Consider the following 21150-nt stretch of genomic DNA (forward strand, 5'->3'; position numbering starts at 1 on the left):
AAAGATAGCTGCAGCCACATGGTTGCTGTTTATTCCCAGGTGAATTCATCAGGCATACAACTCACACAACCTCTCCCTCTCTCTCTCTGTCTTCCTCCTCCTCCTCTCTCCCTCCCTCTCTCTGTCCTCCTCCTCCTCTCTCCCTCCCTCTCTCTGTCCTCCTCCTCCTCTCTCTCTCTCTGTCCTCCTCCTCCTCTCTCCCTCCCTCTCTCTGTCCTCCTCCTCCTCTCTCCCTCCCTCTCTCTGTCTTCCTCCTCCTCCTCTCTCCCTCCCTCCCTCCCTCCTTTCTCGGGTTTCCTCATAGATCTTCTCTCTTGGGTTTTTGATTCCTTGAGGGAGTTGACACTAATTTATTACAGACCTTTAGAAAATACTTTTGCGTCCACCCTGTACAGAATTATGTGCAGTGAGCATCTCATTAAAGTTCAGCTTCAGGATGCTATGACATCTATTTATACTTCTGGATAATCAGGAAAGCTAAAGAGGGCAGGTGTATATCTTCAGGATAATTCATTCTGGGATAAACAGCTGTAAAATTAATACTTTGCTGATACGTGTGCAAGTGGTTTGTGGCAAATTTCTTCTGAAATGTTAATTGGTTGATACATAAAAAACCTTCAGGGGCCACTTTGGGCTTCTGATGCCCTTAAACCAGCAAGCTAAGAATGGACCGCACAGCAGTGTTAAGAGAGGCGATCGATCCAGGTTACCATGGGGACATTGGATTGCCTGTCCACAATGGAGGTACGAAGGGTTATATATGGAGTGCCCGGGATCCTTTAGGGCGTCTCTTGGTGCTACGATGTCTGTGATTAAAGTCAATGGGAAACAACAAGAGCCTAATCCAGACAGGGTAACAAAGGCCACGTGACCAGTTACAGAAGCAAAAGGTTATAATTGGCATGGCGTTTTCTGTCATATTTTGTTAAGAATGTGCTCATACATTTCGTTTTCTCTCCTTGATTTATTATGTAATATAACATCAATTAAGAGGATATCAGTGATTATCATACTTAAGTTTGAGATAAAAGAATGCCTCTCAAGGGACAATGCCACCTATTCTAAACTCACAACCCATTTGCAGTTGTGCAAGGAATGGCCATATCATATGAGGCATAATTATGACCTGGAGATGTGTGTGTGTGCATATACATATATAATATATATTTGCATGCGCATATACATATAATATATATTTTCGTATTTGTATGTGGAAAAGTTATATCATGTTAGATGTAATTATGACATGGGAAGCATCGTATAAGGAGATATGATTGTGTCAAGTTGTTAAGGGATGGGCTTGTGATGATTATTCTTGGTTGTCAACTTGACTACATCTGGAATTAATACCCAAAGGACTAGGCAAAAATTGGAAGTTGGATGGCCCACTTATAATCCAGCTCTTTTCAGGTGGGAAGATCCCCCTTCAATCCACACCACACCTTCTGCTGGCAGCTTTCATAAAGGGTATGAGAAGGAAGCTTGCTCTCTTGGCCTGCTTGCTCTTGCTAGCAAACCCATTCCTTCACTGGTATGTATGTATGTATGTATGTATGTATTCATATGTATTCATTCTATAAGTTCTGTTCCTCTAGAAAGCCCCAATACAGGGTTGCATTTATAATTACAGACTTCTACTTCAGCTATAATTTTAATCCTTTGAAAAGCTTGACTTGCAGGAGCATGGATATGGCAGACACTCCTGACAATGAATTCTAGGTTCACACGCCTGTTCTAGCCTCTTGTCTGGATTTTGGCAGGATCTGTGATTCAATTGAAGCCAAAGAGGTAAAGGTGATACCTGTAAGTGCATCCCATGCCACAGATGCGGCTCCTGTAAGTGCATCCCATGCCACAGATGCAGGTCCTGTAAGTGCATCCCATGCCACAGATGCAGGTCCTGTAAGTGCATCCCATGCCACAGATGCAGGTCCTGTAAGTGCATCCCATGCCACAGATGCAGGTCCTGTAAGTGCATCCCATGCCACAGATGCGGCTCCTGTAAGTGCATCCCATGCCACAGATGCGGCTCCTGTAAGTGCATCCCATGCCACAGATGCAGGTCCTGTAAGTGCATCCCATGCCACAGATGCGGCTCCTGTAAGTGCATCCCATGCCACAGATGCAGGTCCTGTAAGTGCATCCCATGCCACAGATGCGGCTCCTGTAAGTGCATCCCATGCCACAGATGCAGGTCCTGTAAGTGCATCCCATGCCACAGATGCGGCTCCTGTAAGTACATCCCATGCCACAGATGCGGCTCCTGTGTGCATCCCATGCCACAGATGCGGGTCCTGTAAGTGCATCCCATGCCACAGATGCGGGTCCTGTAAGTGCATCCCATGCCACAGATGCGGCTCCTGTAAGTGCATCCCATGCCACAGATGCGGGTCCTGTAAGTGCATCCCATGCCACAGATGCGGCTCCTGTAAGTGCATCCCATGCCATACCACCCAGGTTGGCAGGGCTCTCTTGGGAAGGGGATCCTCGTGCTTGCTTTGAACAGGCTGCCATGTTGTAAGGGAAACTTAAGTATCATCTGGAGAGGAACAGTGGGAGACTTCAACAAACCCACAGACACAACCCACTGGCAGCCAGCAGAAACAGGAGCCCCAATTACACTGCCAGTGAGCAGGCATCCCTGGAAGATATGCCCAGTCCTCCCTGACAGGGACCTTCAGAATGCAGTCAAGTCGTGCCTCCATGTCTGTTGCAAACAGCTAGATCTTGATTTGTCAGCAATTGGGAACTTGGACATTGGCCCCTAAACGTTTTCTGCCTGGGTTCAGTTGTTTCCTTCTAATCCAGAAATACATTCCACACTAAGACAACGCCTCTGCTCTCACATGGCCATTTACACTTTGGTTTGCAGGATTTCCAATGTGGATCTTCAAGTTCTATGCCAAGTCCTTATCACCATGCCTCTCCTCCTGATGCCATCTTCTGTCCTCCAAAGTGGATGTTGAAGGTAGAATCTGTGTTTAAAAACACCCCCAGTGCAGCCACTGCCGCCCAATGCCTAACAACCTACAGCAATGCTGTGTAGTGGAGCAGAGCTCATCCCCTATCTCTAGTGGGAAAGCACAGTACAGAAGGAGCCACAATCTTTCCCGACACTTGTTTAGGATCTAATAAGGCTTGCCTGAAGATCAGAATGCAAAGGTAGCCACAACCATAGAGGCCAGGCGGTGTTGGTACGCGCCTTTAATCCCAGCACTAAGACGGGAGCTCAGAACCTCTCGCGGTATTCAGTCTGCAGTGTAGGCAGTCTGAGGAGCAGTGCCGTCTGGAGATGCAGTCTGAGGACAGGATGGACCCTTCCGTCTGAGGACTCTCTAGTGCCTGCCACTTGCTTCTCTGGTCTCCAGCTTTAACCCCAATCACTATCTGTCTCTGGGTTTTGATGATTCATGCTACACCCACCCCCTCCAATGCTGTGTTAAGTAACCTGAGCCAGTGTGCTGGTAGGCATGTGGGAGGTCAATGGGCAGTAGTCAAGCAAGGTGGCTGGAAAGATGGCTCAGCAGTTAAGAGCACTGGCTGCTCATTCAGAGGACCCGAAGAGTTCTAGTCCCAGCAGCCACATGGTGGCTGATAACATAAATAACTGCAGTTCCAGGGGATCTGAACCCTCTTCTAGACTCTCCCAACACCAGGACCCCACGTCAGTACACTTATACATAGATGTCACAAAAGTCACACACACACATAAAAAAAAACAAAAACATTTTTTAATCTTTTTTTTTTTTTTTAAAGAGAAACAAAGCACTTGTTTTAAGAAAAGCAAATTCTTAAAATCCAGTAAGGCATTAGCAAAAACATTGCAGTCAAGTAGCAATTCATTGTCACTCAGCATAAAACTTGAGAAGAGGTAGAAGCCATTTACCAAAGGATGGCCCGGACTATTCTTGTCACACTTGTGCAGCAGCGTCCCTCATCACAGACTCCCTAGTCCATCACATCACCGTTATTTTGGTCTCCAGGTACTGCAAACTCAGAGTCCTGGAGGGGACACAGGTTCTCCAGTCACCAAAAAGGATGGTGCCTCATTTGTAAACTAAACTTTTAGCCTGGTTTACAGTACATATGTGATTAATAACCCAACCTAGTGAGAGTCAAATCCTAAAACTGTTACTGAGGCAGGCTATGGGCACCAAAGGACATGTCCACACTGTCCACACCTCTACTGCCAATGTAGAACTCTAAAACAGCTTCTGTAATTGAAATGTAAGACACCAGGAACTTGGGCCCAGTGGCAGAACACTTGCTTAGCAACTGCAAGGCCCTGTGTTCAGTCACCAGAAGTAGAAAAGAAAATTACATAAAATCAACAGAATGTCTCCAAATTCTCTCTGAACATGATATAGACTCATATAAAAAATAACCCTCTCTTGTAAAGTGTCAGCAGCAAAAATACTATAATCTCTGAGATGTAGCGAACTGCTGTATTACATGAACATGATACAGCATTTGGCGGGAAGGTTTTAAATGGATGGAAAACAAGAATAGGATTTACTATAATACTAAAATGATGACCCTTGAGTGTAAGAGGAAGGGGCGTGTTGTAGATCAATGCGTACAGCAGAGCTACTAAACTGCTTGCTAAACTGCAGGATTTCACAGGCTCTAGCTTGTTTGGAGGGCCACCCATCACTTTTGTTTTACATTGCATCTGAAATGAATGGGCTATTTTAGCAAAACTATTATACAACTTTAACACTTACACGTTTCACCACACATGGTGGCACACATCTCTAGTACAAAATTCAGGAGTCAGAGGTCAACCTGGGCTACTTAATAAGTTCCAGGCTAGCCTGGACTATAAAATAAGACTCAAGAAACAAAACAACCCAAAACCTAGAATGTGGAAATAACCTCATCTGCATTTCTAGAATCACACGAGACCCAATAAACCAGACTGTATCAAAGCTCAGCATGAATTCAGGGAGGAAGCTAGAAATAATGGCCTACCTGTGTTCTCACAGAAATAAGAAACACTCAGCAGTACTTTTCAGTTCAACCCTATACAGAGGGTAAAATTAAGAAAACCATCTTCCTGTTTCCAAAGCTGGCTCTTTGCCATGACTTCTTCACAGGCCTCCAGCAGAATGCGGCCATAAGACCATTTCCTCAGCCAAGTAGCTCTGCTCTCCGACAGGGTCAACTACTGGCACACTACCCAGCTCCTCATGCGGAAATGCGTTCTGAGAGGTAGGGACCACAACACAGTCTCCTAACAAGAGCCTACTGAACAAGAACAAATGGGTTACTGAGAGCTCTACCACACTTCAAATAGTGCCACTGCTGGCTGCGAACACCCACACATTGCAACTGCAGATGCTTGCAGAAAGTCTCGCAAAGCTCTGCTGCCTGAGTGGTGCTTCAGGAGTGGCGGTGACTCAGTGAAGTCATTCAGTAAGTTGTCATCTCTGACTGTCCGTCCCTTTCATCCTGGTGATTCACAAGAGGACTGTTGCTACTGACGGAAAAGTAGGCATTTGCTAGGAAGTGATCGGGAGCCTCGGGTGTAGGCTCCCTCAGGATAGCTCTAGATGTGTCCCTTACAGACTCCTGTGCTGGATCACTCATTTCAACAACTTCAAAATCCATTTCATTCCACTTTCCTGCATCTTCCTCTTCATTCTCTTCTTCGCGGTCATTGAGCTCGGAGCCGGAAAGCAAAGCTGTCTGGTCCTCACTCTTCCTTCCTTTTGGCTGCTGAGCCAGAGGTAAGGTGGCTAATTTATACATCACAGGAAACAAAACAGCAGTGAATATGGCCGACCCCAGACAGGTGTACAGAACTACTGGCAGATCTGGGTAGTGTCCTTGAAGAATCCCAATTACTGCAGGAATCGCCATTTCTCCCAGAGCAGCACCGATCACAAAGAATGCTGCAGATTTTCCACTGATGCTGGTGTACTGCTCAATCCAGGAAACGCCACTGGGAAATGTGGCTGCCATCGAGGCTCCATACACAGAAGTTGCAATCCACAGACAAAGACGGCTCTTGTCAAAAAGCACCAGAAAGAAAGACGAGACAAGGCTGCCAATGTTACTCAAGACAATCATGGTTCCAGGCTGTAGGACTGTTGCAAAGAAGATGGCCAGGCCCCTGCAGGCAGCAAAGGTCCCCCAGAAGATGGAGTTCAAGCCGGCTGCTTCGCTTTCTTCCATGCCAACATGGGTGGTCGCGAAGGAGAACACGTACGAGCCATAGGTCACCTCGGCTCCAACGTAAAAGAAGAAGAAGATGAAGAGGAGACAGAGTAGGGCCCAGTGATATTTGGCTCTTCGAGTTCTCTGAACAGACGCTGTGGAATTTCTCTGCCTTGAGCTTTTCTTACAAAACAGAGCAAACAGAAAGACAGAAACGACTAAAACATAGGTTCCGATGGAAGTGTAAGCCCACAGCAGGTTCATGTCCTCGGGTACCGCAAACAGAGAGTCTGAGGTGGCTTCAGAGGACCGGTTCATCACTAGAGGGTCAAAGCCGGGCTCTGTGTGGTTCTGAGTGGAGGCTGATGCACCCCAGGCCAATTTAGCCAGCAGGGGAGCCAGGAAGGCACCCAAGGCGAAACTGAAGTGCAAGGCTTGCATGTGTGGGGCTCCTTTGTCCCCCCAAAGGTCCAAGATGAGGACGTTCCCACCTGCCAACAAAAGAAATGATTTTAATTAACATTCATTTAGTAAGACTACTACATGGCTATTAAGAGGAGGTGGGCATCAATGTGGCAATACAAAGCCTGCACTAGGGCTAAGCTATTCTGAGGAGCTCTGACCCATATCACCAGTATGGTGTCACAGCACCTCTTCTTAACACACAAAACCCATGAACTGGTAAACCACACTACCCACTAGGGCTACAACATTAGCCAAGGCTTTCCAGAAAATGTAATAGCAACACACCTATCTATTTGCAAGAGATTAGTTTTAGTACCAGATAGTAGCCAAATAATCAAAGATTTCTATTTTTGCCCCTGGCAGCCACTGTCATGGAAGTCCATACCCAGGGTCCTGACGTACATCACAGACCCAAACAGAGCTGTCAGGTCTGCAGTGTTCTGCTAGAGAGCCCAGGAGGTGACCGCCAGAGCATCGCGTCTTTGGCTCTCTGCTTAACAATATGGAATTCACTAACCTGTATCCAGAAGGCCCATTGAAACACCAAAGACAGACATTATGACAACCAGTAACACTGCTGCCTTGCAGAATGGAGTGAGATAAAGGCCAACTGTGGTAGCAGAAAGCGACACCCCTGGGAAAAAATAAAATGTTGAAAACACAGCTAAAACTGCTCCACTTTGACAACAAAGCACTTACTCATTCACCAGCGATAAAGAATTCGTGCTTCAGTGCCAGTTTTAATGCATCAACAAATTGTCTTTAATCGCGCCCATTTATTGAGGAAGGCATGCTAACAGTTCTGCCCTCTCTTCCAGCCAGGGTCGGGATCTGAGAGGATCAGCCTGTGTTCAACTCCCACATGGACAGCAGGACTGAAGGTAGCCTTTATCAATTCCCTACTGCCCCATCCTTCATCTTCCAGCCCAAGTCCACAGAGCCTGGCCCGGTTCCCGGAGTAATTCTGACCCCCACGGCCCCAGGAGCCCCGCCCTACGCCCAGAGAGGTAGAGTTTCATGGTGTGTGAGTCTGGAGTGGAGCCCGAATTAGACGGAAGGTCAGCACAGCTCAGAGTTGCCTAAACTCACTCCTGAGTGCCGATCACTTATCCAGACTCCCTCCAGCTGCCAAAGGGGAAGAGGAACCCAGAGATCCAGCTGCCAGGATGGATGCCAGCACACTACCCATCTCAGGCATCAACAAGTTTCCACATTTACAGCTAAGTTGTAAAATTTGTTGGTAGAAACAAAGAATTAAAGCAGGGAGTACTTACCCAAAAGTAAAAAATGATTAATACATCCAAAAAGAACTCCCGCGATCATAGAGCCGCATAAATACCCCGAGGCACGGCCCACGAAGATGAAAGACAGCCTGCTGATGTTTCGGTTCACATTTCTTGCCAAATCTGGAAAGGTGGGTCCCAGGATAGCAACACTCAGTCCCTACAGTTAAAAAAGAAGAGAGCTTCACTCATCCCTGGGAAACTGTCCAGCAAGTAGCTTTTCCACAAAAAAAAAAAAAACAAAAAAAAAACAAAAAAAAAACCAAAACCACGGTTGGGGGATTGCAGTCTACCATGAGGGACTTCAGACTACATGAAGAGAAACCTATGGAAAGAAACATTAGCAGCAAAGTTACACACTCCCCAATGGCTTTTTTATTCTCAACCCTTGCTATTTTAAGTTTTACTTTGTTTTGGAGACTCAGCCTTACTATGTAGCTTAGGGTGGCCTCTAACTCACAACCTTCCTGTCTCAGTCCCCCAAACACTGTATGTATTCCAACACACATGACTTACAAAACTATTGATTTTCTTCTGTTTCAACCGTTACTATGTGAGTAGGGGCTAAGGAGATGGCGCAGTCAGTGAAATGCCTGGCACACAAACATGAAGTCCCGAGTGTGAACCCCATCATTCATATACAAAAGACAGGGTCTTAGTTATGGTTCCTATTGTTACAGTGTAACACCATGACCAACAAGCAAGTTGGGGAGGAAAGGTACTAAGGCTTACACCTCTACACTGCAGCCCAGCACTGCAAGAAGCCAAGACATGACAGGAACCTGGAGGCAGGAGCTGATGCCGAGACCACGGAGGGGTGCTGCTTGCAGGCTTGCTAGGCCTGCTTTCTTATGGAACCTGAGACCACCAGCCTAGGGATAGCATTACCCACAGGGGGCTGGGGCATCCCCCACCAATCACTAATTAATAAAATGCCCTACAGTTTAATCTTATGGAGTTTTCTTGATTGAGGTTCTCTCGGATGACTTTAGCTTCCCTCAAGTTTACATAAAATTAGCCGAGACAATGGACTCATCCGCCTGCCACTCAGACAGATCACTGTACGCCATAACCTTGCCTGTCTTGTTCATCCCCAAGATCACACATTAATATCAACATCACAATACAAAACATTCTATAACCTTTAAGAGTTCCACCTTAAGATCCAGTCTTTTTAAAAATACAAAGCCTCTTTTAAAGCCTGAAATCTGCTTTAAAATTCAACTGTGGGCTCCCATAAAATCAAAGTAAGACTTTCTTACTCAAGAGGGAAGAATCAGGGCATAGTCCCCCAAACTCCAGAAGTGTGAATAATTCAACATCCAACTGTCTGGGAGTCACAATCTCCTGGGCTCCTCCAAAGGGCCTGGGTCTCTCATGTGGCTCTGCCCCCTGCAGCATACCAAGACTGCTGTCCAGGCTCTGGCTGGCTCCACTCCACTCCTGCTGCTGATCATGATGACTGTCATCTCCAAAACGCAGGGGGTATCTGCGGCAACTGGGATCTACTTCGACAAATAGCCTCTCCTGGGCTCTCTTCAGGGACACCAGCCCTGCTACACAGTGCCAGGCCTCAGCTGCTCTCCATGGTTGACTCATACTCTCAGCTGTCAACAAGCGCTGCAACACTGGCCACTTTCCAAACACGGCTTCTCTGTGTTGACCCCGAGGAATGACTTCCCAGAAGACTTCACCTCAATGATGCTGGTCTCCTCTTAATAATAGCTGATTCTTCAGTCCCAGCTAACTAGAAGCACAGATTCTTCACTCAAATGGCCTGGTAGAGCCTTTGCTTCCCTCTGAAATGTCACAAGCCAGGCCTCCATCTTCCATACCTACTGTCAACATTCTTACCTTCCAAGTCCAACAGACAGCCCTCAGTGACTTTTCTAGCCCAGACTTCTGCAGTCCTTCCACAATAGTCCCAAACAGCACTGTCAGATCTGTCACAGCAATACCAGTCAATCCTGGTACTATCTTGGCTTAGGACTTCTATTGCAACAATGAAATGCCATGACCAAAAAGCAAGTTTGGGAGGAAAGGGTTTATTTGGCTTAGAATTCCACATTGTAATCGATCATTGGAAGGAATCAGGGCAAGAACTAAAACAAGGCAGGAACCTGGATTCAGGAGCTGATGCAGAGACCATGGAGGATGCTGTTTATTGGCTTGCTCCTCATGGCTTGTTCAGCCTACCTTCTTATAGAACCTAGGACCACAAGCCAGGGATGGTGCCACCTATTAATGGTCTGGGCCCTCCCATGTCAATCACTAATTAAGAAAATGCCCTACAGCTGGATCTTATGGAGGCATTTTCCCAATTGAGGTTCCTTTCTTTCAGATAACTCTAACTTGTGTCAACTTGACATAAAACTAGCCAGCACACACAGGCACAGCGGCATGCATGGAATCCCTGTAACCCCTGAGGCTCACTAGCCAGCTAGTCTGGCTGAACTGGTAAGCTTCAGGGTCAGTGAGAGACCCTGTCAAAGAATAAGGTGGCCTCTACACACATACCCCATGCACAAAGATAAAAAATGAACTATTTCCAAAATATAGATTTACATTTTCAAATACACTATATGCATCAATAGTATAGACATTTAAATGCCAAAATTTTAAATTATAAAACACCAAATTATTCTGCTTTTACAGTCAGATGCCAGTATCTCTGGAACACACGGAGCCCTTCCTTTACTGCATATGCATACATCTATATCCAATGCTGCCTGTAAACAATTTAAATGTTCCTGTCTCTATAGTTTCCCTCAAATTCCAAAACCATGCGGAAACATGAGGGCTGTAAGACTTTCTTAGCAAAACAAGTATAACATAGACAGAAGGATTTTAACAAGATGCTATATAATGTACTAGCAAGAACTAAGGGCTATTTCGGGTGAAATTCCTAAGAACCTTTAAGGGAAATGTTTCTAAGATGTGAATTTTGATAACAAATTGATTGTGGGTGGGGAATACAGCTCCGTAAAAGCCTAACACATTTGAAGTCCTCGGGTCAACCCCAAGCACATAAATAATAAATAAATGAGTGGTTGTAAACCAAGGGTATTCCCTGCCCGAGCAGCAGCGACCTGGGCTAAAGGCCAGGTGCACACAGGCCCATAGCATGTGCAGGTCCCCCTAAAACGTCCTCAAAGCACTTCTGAGACCCGGCACACTGTGAGGGTGTCTATTATCTATAGCGCTTTCTTCCTAACCCACTTTCCCATCAAAATATTCTTTAGAAACAACTGACTCAGACCCCAAGAGGCCAAGTGATGGGAAGTCTGTCATCAAAGGTTTAGCCCTCTAGGATGGCATTCAAGGCAGCCTCCACTATTGCTTAGATTCTTAGTTGGGGTCATCCTTGTGGATTCCTGGAGATTCCCAAGTGACAGATTTCTCCATAAGCCCACAACTGTTCCCTCTATTACATGCCTCTTTCCTTGCTCTCCTTCTCTGTTCTTCCCCCAATTCAGCCTTCCCGATCCCTCATGTTCTCCTCCCCCTCCCTCCATGCTCCCAATGTACACAATTTTCCCCTTCGAGGGCGTGTGTGGGTCCATGTATGTCTCTCTTAGGGTCCTGCTTGCTTCCTAGCTTGTCTGGGGTTGTGGATGCCAACACAGAGCCTTCATCCAGTAACTGATGGAAGCAGAAGCAGAGATTCACAGCTAAGCACTGAGCCAAACTCCTGGAATCCAGATGTAGAGATGGAGGAGTGATGAACAAAGGGGTCAAGACCAGACTGGTGAGACCCACAGAAACTGCTGACCTGAGCAATTAGGAGCTCTCGGACCCCAGTCTGACAGCTGGGGAACCAGTATAGGAACAAACCAGGCCCCCTGAACATGGGTGTCAATTGTGGGGCCTGGCCTGAGCAGTCTATGTGGCCTCTGGGGTGAGGGGCTAGGTCTTGCCCCAAATGATGTGACAGACTTTGATGATCCCCTCCCTAAGGTGGGATGGGGAGATAGCGGGGGACATGGGAGGTTGGGAGAGAGAAGGAACTGGGATTGGTAAGTATAAGATTGTTTTTAATTTAAATAAAAAAGGTTTATTTTTCTATAACACTCAAGTCAAAAATGGTCAGGTTTAGAACACTGGCCCAGAGCTTCAAGTCCAGCACTTGGGAGGCAGAGGCAGGTGGGTCTCTATTAATTCAATACATAGTAAGACCCTGTCTCAAATCGTCACCATTGGCAGGCAGGTAGCCAGTAGCAGGCCAGTGTCTGAATTAGAGGCCAATCGGGGCTACATACCAAGTTCCTGACCAGGCAGCCAGAGCTACAGAGGGAGAGGCCGTCTTTATTCTGCTCTTGCCCTTTAGTGAAGAAAATCATGTTAGAATCTGAAGGCTTAATTTAAACCCGGCTATGAACAGGGTAAGAAAGGTCCTTGTTGCTATCATCTAACCAGAAAAGCTACTTTCTTCTCGGGACCTAGTTTCTCCTCTGCAGAATAAAGCGGTTTTCAGGATTTGATCAGACCTCCAGGAAGAGGCAAGCTCTCAAAGCCTTTCGCTGAAGCTCAATTCGGAGCTTCAGTGGGTGGGTGCAAAAGGGTAAAGACCCGAGCTCCTTCTAAATCTCCCCGTTGCCCCAGGAAACTTGGGTTTGCTCATGTCAGAAAACGTATTTAAATCAGTCTGACAATAGCCCTTCACGATTAGTTATGCCCACTCTTTCCAGATGACACAACTGGAATTAACCAATGCAGCCAAGGGTCACGCGCTGAGGAGAGCGCGTTCCTGCAGGACGCCTGCTCCAGCCTTGGCCAGGGAGGGTTTCAGCCTAGCTCTCACCAGCCCCAGGAAGGCGGCACACAGCACCGCGGTGGAGAACCAGCGCAGCACGTTCTGGGCACGGCCTTTCCGCGCGGAGGCCACAGCTTCGGACTCATTCTCTGTCCCCGGGGAGGCCGAGAGAAGCCGCTGCCCTCCGGCCGCGCGGAACTCCAGCTCCAACTCCAGCGTGGCGGCTTCAAAGTCTCTCTACCTGCCGTGCTCCGTGCACCGGAGCCGAAGGCGCGCAGCGTGCTCCCCGCCCAGCCCTCGAGCCCCACGGTCTGCCCGGGCGCCAACCCCGCCGGGACCAGCCCAAGCGAGCTTGAGCCCGGAACGAAGTCTTCCCACTGCGCAGGTGCGGCTCCCGGACACCGCCCTCCAGATCGTAGGGCGTCTGCGCGGATCCCGTTCTTGTCAACCAAGAGCCGGGTTCAAGCCGGGTTCAAGTTGATCTGATTGCCTTGGGGATCTGACTTCCTGGCCCAGGTGAGGAGTCACAATAAAGTGTGCCGGGGAGTTTTGCGGCTGGGGCATGCTAGGCAAGAGTAGGAGTTGCAGTCTGGCACAAAATAAATCAAAGGGTCAGAAGTCACCAAACTTAGGAAGGAAACTGGCTAGAACTGCAAGATGGTAATTTCCTCAGCTCCTCTTTATGTGATTTCCAAAACCTTGGCCTTTGCTCCTTGAACATACGAGAGTATTCAAAGTCAGTTTCTTACTCCACAAATAGTTACTGACCGTTATGTGTAAATTCTCACATGAGAGGTATCTGTTAATTTACAAAACACCCAGAAGCCCACATGGTCCCATCTAGAAATAGGACTATGAAGTTAGAGTAACAACTTTCCAAAGGTCAGACAACAAACCGTTGGCTTTCCTGACTAGTGAAACAATAGCTCAAGAAAGAAATCTGGGTCAAAACGAGTTGCAGGCACTTGTCACCCCCATCCCCCACCCCTGTTCCTGCAGACAATTGCATTGTTTGTGTTTGCCAAGTGGTTATGCAAGCTGAAAAAGAAAGACCATGTCCTTATGTGACTATAGATTTGGTTCTTGTTTAACCACAGGGACCATGGCCTCAAATGTTACCAGATGCTACTCTGTATCTGAAATGTTTTTCCGCTTATAATTCTGTCTCTGATACCCCCTTCCACTAAGGCTCTCTACAAAAGCTACTACAAAACTTGGTCTTGTCGTTACCAGTAAACCAACTTTCCAGCTTCATTTGTATGGCCATTAACTTCTTCCCTGTCTGTTTCAGAGATCTCTTAAACGGGTTTCCAACTCCTCTCCATTCGCTCTATGTTCATTTCTTTCTTAGAATGTTTTGAAAGTTTTCTGATTGGTCCCCAAAAGTGTGTGTCTTGAAATTTTCAGTGGGACCTTTAGGATGATTAGGGCATTTTAAAATGAAAATTACTCTTCAGGCTGTTGTGCCCAAACTCTGAACCCCAAAAATCACCAAGAGACCCAATCCGATGCAAAAGCAAAACCTTTGATTAGTTAACGGATTAACTGTATTAACTCAGTTCCTCTGTCCATCCAATACAGTGGGCAGAACAAGAAGGGCCCGGAGGGACCATGGGGCAGGAAATTTATTGGGGCAGAGCAAGGGTGAGTGTCTGGGAGTCCACAACAGTCTCAGGATTGATGCACTTCCGGACTTGGGCAACCTGCCCTGAGTTGATTGGTCAGCTGTAGCTGCAGCAAGGTTGCTATGATTAGAGGCCCTCCCAGGGTGGTTGCTAAGTTCTGTATTCCACATTCCACTGTTACCAGAAAGCCCATCCAGAACCAGCCCACTAACTTCTGGTTAGTTCCTTCCCACATGTAGGATATCTGGCTTCCTAGTGATTAGGGCAAAGTCGGGGGCTCAGCACATGTTGCCGAGTCTTGCTGAGTCTTTTCTGCAGCCTGTCATGACTGCCAAGCAGCCTGTCATGGCTGCCAAAGCAGGAGGCTGGGTGAGGGTCTGGTCCCTTCAATGCTACAGTACCAAACTACTAGGCAAAATGTGCCCTCAGGTAAAATATAGTGGCATAACTGTTAGGAAGATTACAAACTGCTTTCTGCTTGGTGTTGAGGGTTACTCCACAGGAGGGAATTCTTGCTTAGTGTTGTAAATGGGTCCAAAAGCTCATGGCTGGGGTGATCATAGGGCCAGGGAGGAACTTCTGTTTTTGCTAAATAGATGTGTTTTTCAAATCTCTAAAGACATATTTGTGGTGATATTTTGTTTATGACCTAACAAATAAAACTTTTCTGAAGATCGGAGTGCAAAGCTAGCCACACTAGTCAGTCATACAGGCCAGGCAGTGGTGGCGCACACCTTAATCCCAGCACTAGAGAGGAATATAAGGCGGGTGGAGACGGTACAATGTATTCATCTGCAGTCACCCTGAGGACAGGATGGCCCCTTTTGGTCTGAGCCTTGGTAGAAGTAAGAACTCTATAGTGATTGGCTGCTTTGCTTTTCTGATCTTCATCTTGAACCCCAATGTCTGTCAAAGGGTTTTTATTATTCATGCCACACATATTTATATCCATACATAAGTATTACTCTTGGCGTTGGTCAGAAAATTTTGGTTTTTGCAGTGGGTAGCAGTCAGGATATAGCAACATCCTCCCTCCAAGGTTCAGGGAACATCGAGGAAGTGAGGTTTGAAATGGCCCTTTCAGTAAAGGGAGACACCCCTGTCTCCCACGGAGCGGCTTTCCTATTTGTGTTTCGGGCAAATAGGACATCTTGAGCACACCGTGTGAGCTGCTGTTGGGGAAAGCTGTTGTGGAATGTTTCGATCCCAGTCCGACACTCGAGACTGCCCAATAAGGTTAGACCTTGAGTTAGGGGTTCAGAGCCCAGACAGAATCTGGGTGCTTGCATTCCTGTAGTGCTGCTCTTGATGCCTTCCTCAGGGTTAGGGTTACCATTGTTTCTTCCCTGATGGGCTTTCTCAGGGTTACTCTTACCATTGTTTCTTCCCTGATGGGCTTTCTCCTGTTACTGTTACCACTGTTTCTTCCTGATGGGCTTTCTCAGTGTTACTGTTACAATTGTCTCTTCCCTGATGGGCTTTCTCGGTGTTACTGTTAACATTGTTTCTCCCCATTGTTTCTTCCGTGTTGCTGCTTTCTTGGTGTTACTGTTACCCATTGTTTTTTCCCTGATGCCGATTTCTCAGTGTTACCTTACCATTGTTTTTTCAGTGTTTATGTTAGAGTGTACTGGGATTTTAATGGTGGCTAATTGTGTGGGCAGATTGGTAACATCCAGGGATTCTGAGATCTATTAACTATTTCAAATGGGCTGGCCAGAGGAGGTCATAAACCCTCTTTTTCTCCACACCATGCCACTCCAAATGTGTAGCAGCTGTCTGTATGAATGTTAGCTGTTTTCTACCAAATGGCATGCTCTGATTAAATCTCTGGTTCTGCCCTCTGCGCAGATGGAATGGCAGGCAAATGATCACTCATTTATGTCAAGAGTAGGTAGTTTAACTTCATACCCTGCCTGAAACTGTCCTGTTCACCTCATAAATAAAAACTGACAGTAAATAAAACCAAGTGAACCGCTATTTCTCCTATGTGAAGGAAACAAAATTAGGTGTTTGGTGCAAAGGGACACTAAAGGAAAGGCAATGTAAAATCTATCACTGAAAAAGACTCCAGTTAGAGGAATTCTAGGTGACAACTGGGGGACTAGGTACCACGCAGTTTCAAGGGTGACTGTCTTATTTATGACCTAGAGATTTTGCACAAATATCTATCCTCTTCTGTTTTGCTTCTTTGTAGGTAATGTTGGGGTGGTGTGAGGGCTGGTACAGGGGATTATAAATCCATTTTCTTGATAGTCTTCTATGATCGTTTGATTCCCATTAGGGTTTCTTGCCTCAAAGGGTATTTGTTTTTATATTAGTCAAGGGTTTGCTTTTATCTATTGTTATCTCAATTCAGGCAACTGACCTTATTCATCCTACATCTGGTTTGTTTGTTTGTTTGTTTGTTTGTTTTTTTCAAATCATGGTGTCTCTGTGTAGCCCTGGCTGTCCTGGATTCATTCTGTAGATGAGGCTGGCCTCAAGCTCATAGAGATCTAACTGCCTCTGCCTCCTGAGTGCTGGGATTAAAGGTGTGTGCCACTACCACTGCCTGGAAACATCTGTTTTTGTTGTTTGTTTTCTGAGGGTTTTGGTTTTTCTCTTTTTGTTTTTGTTTTGCACAAATTCTCCTGGAACTTGTAAATCAAGGCTGCCAGTTTTCTCCTGTGGTTTCTTGTTGTAACCCTTCACAAGCAGCATGGAGAAAATTTGGGAACTGGAGCTTCTCAGTGTCTCTAAGTTAAAAATACTATCCCCTTTTGGGAGTGGGTATGTAAGCATTTTGTTTCCAACAAATGGACAGGGGCACAATTTTCCAGGAGAAAGATGTGATGTCTCAGTTTCTCCCAATATACATTTTGTGGTGGTTTGAATGAAATTGGCCCCCATGGGCTCATAGGAAGTGGAACTATTTGAAAGGATTAGAGGTGTGGCCTTGTTGGAAGAAGTGTGTCACTGGGGATGGGTTAGGAGGTATCAGTTGCTCAAGCCAGGCCCAATGTCTCTCTCTCTTCCTGTTGCCTGCTGACCTGGATGTAGATCTCTCAACTTCTGCTCTGTGTCTTCCTGTGTGTGGCCACACTCCCCATCATGATGACAATGGACTAAACCTCTGAGATTGTGAAGAACCCCAATTAAATGCGTCCTTTTTATAAGAACTGCAATGTTCATGGTGTCTATTCACAGCAATAAAACACTAAGACAATAGGGTTTGCTTTAAAGGCAGTCTGGGTAAAACAGAATCTCCCAGCATTTGAATGTATTTTTATTCTGAGGGAAATTTTAAACATAGCGGGACATAAAACAGAGTATCCCTAGTATCTGCCAGGGCCTTGTTTTCTGTTGGTTAATAATCATCTCTATTTCTCCTGCCATATTAGTAGCGAAAAACGCCCTTACTCCACAGAGCATCTCTGTTATTGACTGCTTTTTCTTTCAAGCTTTCTTTCAGAGGCTGCAGTTTCTTTTGTCTGTTTTCAAGATGAATGAATTAGAAGGTTTCTTTCCCTGTGTGCTTAATTGTTCTTATAAGCTCATAATTTGGATAGTGGTGCCTCTTTCCCTCTTTATAACAGTTCTAGAAACTGCTAAAGCACCAATGTCTTCTGTGGGAAGGGAGACCCATGTTGTATTACTGCATTTGATTGAAGTGGCCAAATCGTGTAGTCCTTCGGTAATGCAGAATTTAATAAGCCATCACTTTTATCACCTCAGAGTTCTGGAAGAGGTGACCTGGAGCCAGTACAGTGACCTAAGCTTACAGTGATTATTTGGTCCAGTCAGTAATTTGTGGGAATGATTTTGGTACCACAGTAGAGGCAGTTCGTAATTTGAGACAGGCATTTTTAGCATCATCAGTCTTATTCTATCAGAGTCCTCAAGGGGATTTCTCCATTTTCCAAGCAAAACCAAGACAGGGAGAAGAGCCCTTAGACAGGAGAAATCAAACAGAACTACCCAAGATTTCTCTCCTTCAATCCCCTCCCCTTCTCCCCATCCTCCCCTCTGCTTCTTGGTAAGAAACTGTTCCCATGTGAGCTTCCTGTCATGCATTCCTCCTTGCCACGGGCCCAGAGAAGCCAGGCCAAGCAACTTTGGACTGAAACTTCTGAGCTCATGACCAAAATAAACCTTTCTTCCTGTAAATCTATTCGCTTGGACATTTGCCCATACTGAAAGGTTAGAGAGAGGGTTGATGGGAAGAATGGAAGACGGTATGGAGAAGGTAAGCTCGGTCTACACTGTAGAGAGCTTTGTGTGCTACTGAAGTTTGGACTTGGCCAGTGCATATCTGCCAGCAAACCAAGATTAACAAAATGTTTTCTAGGTGTTGGCTTAATATGTTATTTCTATTCTCGTTCAGTGTTTGAGTCAGATACACGGGTGACCTGAACTCCTAACACTGCTGTGTGCTCCTACCACTCGTTAGGATAACGGGCATGCGCCCCACACCGTCAGTTTTTACTTCTACGATGATTTCTAAACAAGTTTAATTACAACAAGTTTACTTTCAAGATACAGTTGACTTAGATTAAGGATTCTAGGATTAGGCAGCATCTCATCCTGCTAGACAGAATTGTCACTCAGCTGAGCTGAACAGAGGCACCTGGCTTTGGATGCAGAAGAACCGACTGGAGCTATAGGTAGAGCCCCAGGACAGGCAGGTGGCCTCGAATGCTTGAGGCCCTGGGCTTGACTTCCAGGACTGGGTAAACAAAAGTTGATACCACACAAACCCGAAGAGAATGACTAACAGTCACTGAAGTATGTGGAGAGGCCTGAACATAACTGCTTACACATGGCGTTTGGACATGGGGTGTGCTGGGTGCATGTTCTACAGGAGAAAGGGGACACATGTATTCAGACTCCCCAAATGTTTGCCATCCTTACCCAAGGCGGGGGAGTCTTCAAGCCAGCTACTCCATCATCTAGACGTCTGTAACCCCACACAGCAGCCATTCTCTTTTGGCTTGTGGAATCCATTGCAGATTCTGAATTGTATGCTGCCTTCTTGTCATACTTCTCTCCCTGGGTTCCGTCTTCTGCCTCCAAAAATAGAGGCCAAGGGTAGACCCACGTATAATGCACTTCCCAGTGGTTGCCTAAGGCCAAAGAGCTTCAGAAATGCATTGGTAAAAATCTGTCTAAGGAAAAGGCAAAGCATAAATAAATAATAGCAATCAATGTCTGTTTATCTGCCAGGCCAGTGCAAACTTAATAAGTCACCAAGATGGGGTCATAGCTGGCATAAGGGGTGTATGGACATTGCTGTTTCACTTACAACTAACCAAAGCGCTTTTGTCAAAAACACACTTATAGAACTTGGGTAAGAGAAAACATAGTGTAATACGGTAGAAATTCAACATTATTCATCTACAGTGTAGGGAGAAGTAGTCTCCCATCAATTTTAGTCTGTCTGAGGATGGCACTGGGAAATAGCCTCCCTTGTCCCCGTCCTAAGATACAAAACACCCTCTTATCAGTACTTTGGAGTTCCAGGTACTTCAAATTCAAGGAGAAGGACAGGGGGCTGCACAAGGAGCCCAACCCATAGGAACGACAGCCTCATTTTATCCTCTAAAAAATTAGCCTGTTTGTAATAGTTTATAATGTGACTGATTCCCAAAGCCAGTGAGGATGGAGCGGACCCAGCATACGGCTATGCGCAGAGATAGCATCTCTGCAGCACCTTCTACCCCTGGGCCATGCTCTCCTTAAGTACCAAGTGAACAGAACTGGGAACAGTTAGCATATGCACATAGAACGCTCTGTCTGGAGTGGAGGAAACAGTCTGTCCTCCTACTCAGGGTACTAGGAAGTAGAATCACCCTGAGCCCAGGCATCTGGAACCAGCCTGCATGTCACAGTGAGACCACCCATAACTTTTAAATTTGTCTGTAAAACAGTATGATTTCCCATAATCAGAAGAGTCACATTTTAGTAATTAAGGTATTAATTACAAAGTACATTATTTGATTTCTAGGGTGCAGGACTAGGAGATTGCCTGAAAGAAGACCATGGTCGGTGCTCACTGTGAATCTAGAATGCAGAGTCACATCTCTGTGTTCTCATAAAAGGACAACACAAAACAAGTCCTTAGCATTTTTTTCTTTCCCAGACAGGCTTTCTCTGTGGTTTTGGAGGCTGTCCTGGAACGAGGTCTTGTAAACCAGGCTGGTCTCGAACTCACACAGATCTGCCTGCCTCTGCCTCTGCCTCCCAAGTGCTGGCATTAAAGGCGTGTGCCATCACCACCTGGCAGTCCTCAGCATTCTTTTGCATAACACTAAAGGTAAGGAATCCAATAATGCACCCCCCACTTCCAAGTACTCTTCCGGCTACCTGCTATAGGATCCATATGCCTACCCAGGGAAAAATCACTCTGCACACTTAGAGATCATTAAAGAAAAATTTCTACAACCCCCCCCCCAAAATGAGTCTGACTGTGGCTAATGTCCAAAGAAGGAAGAGCAAACCTTGAGTTGAAGATTTCTTAGCTTTTATACACAATTTTAGGCTCGTTCTTTCCACAAATGTTGTCATCCTGAAGTCTCTCCTGACCCAGGTTATACTTTGAACAATTTAAGCCGACATAGGGAACTGTAGGTCTGGACTCTTGGGCAGATGGGAGGTTCAACACAAAGATACTGTCAGAATGATTCGTTGAGTGCACCGGAGTTATTCTTTTTGCATAGTTGTTACCCAGGTTCATCTTGCCAGCGCATGAGGGTAGCAGTGACTCTGCTCTGCCCCCCTGAACAGTTCTTTGATATGGGATGGCCTAATGACTGGGCATAAGACCCTTTTGTTCTGGGCATAGAACCTAACTGGAAGCCAGTCGAGGAGAGTAAATTGTGAATCT

At 46.1% G+C, this 21150-nt stretch overlaps 1 protein-coding gene across 1 annotated transcript; it reads right to left on the minus strand.

Moving 5' to 3' along the window:
• Positions 1-3751: 3751 nt before the first annotated feature.
• On the minus strand, positions 3752-15800 carry LOC127215024 (sodium-dependent glucose transporter 1C). Its single transcript, XM_051175322.1, has 7 exons — positions 15661-15800; positions 15396-15509; positions 13013-13100; positions 12709-12897; positions 7899-8067; positions 7142-7258; positions 3752-6650 (listed from the first exon to the last, which is right to left on the minus strand). Exons 1-7 carry the CDS (start codon positions 15798-15800, stop codon positions 5413-5415), a joined length of 2055 nt encoding a protein of 684 aa, XP_051031279.1. The 3' UTR covers positions 3752-5412.
• Between the last annotated feature and the right edge of the window lie 5350 nt (positions 15801-21150).

The sequence above is a fragment of the Phodopus roborovskii genome, unplaced genomic scaffold, assembly GCF_943737965.1.
Source record: "Phodopus roborovskii unplaced genomic scaffold, PHOROB, whole genome shotgun sequence".
Taxonomy (NCBI): Eukaryota; Metazoa; Chordata; class Mammalia; order Rodentia; family Cricetidae; genus Phodopus; species Phodopus roborovskii.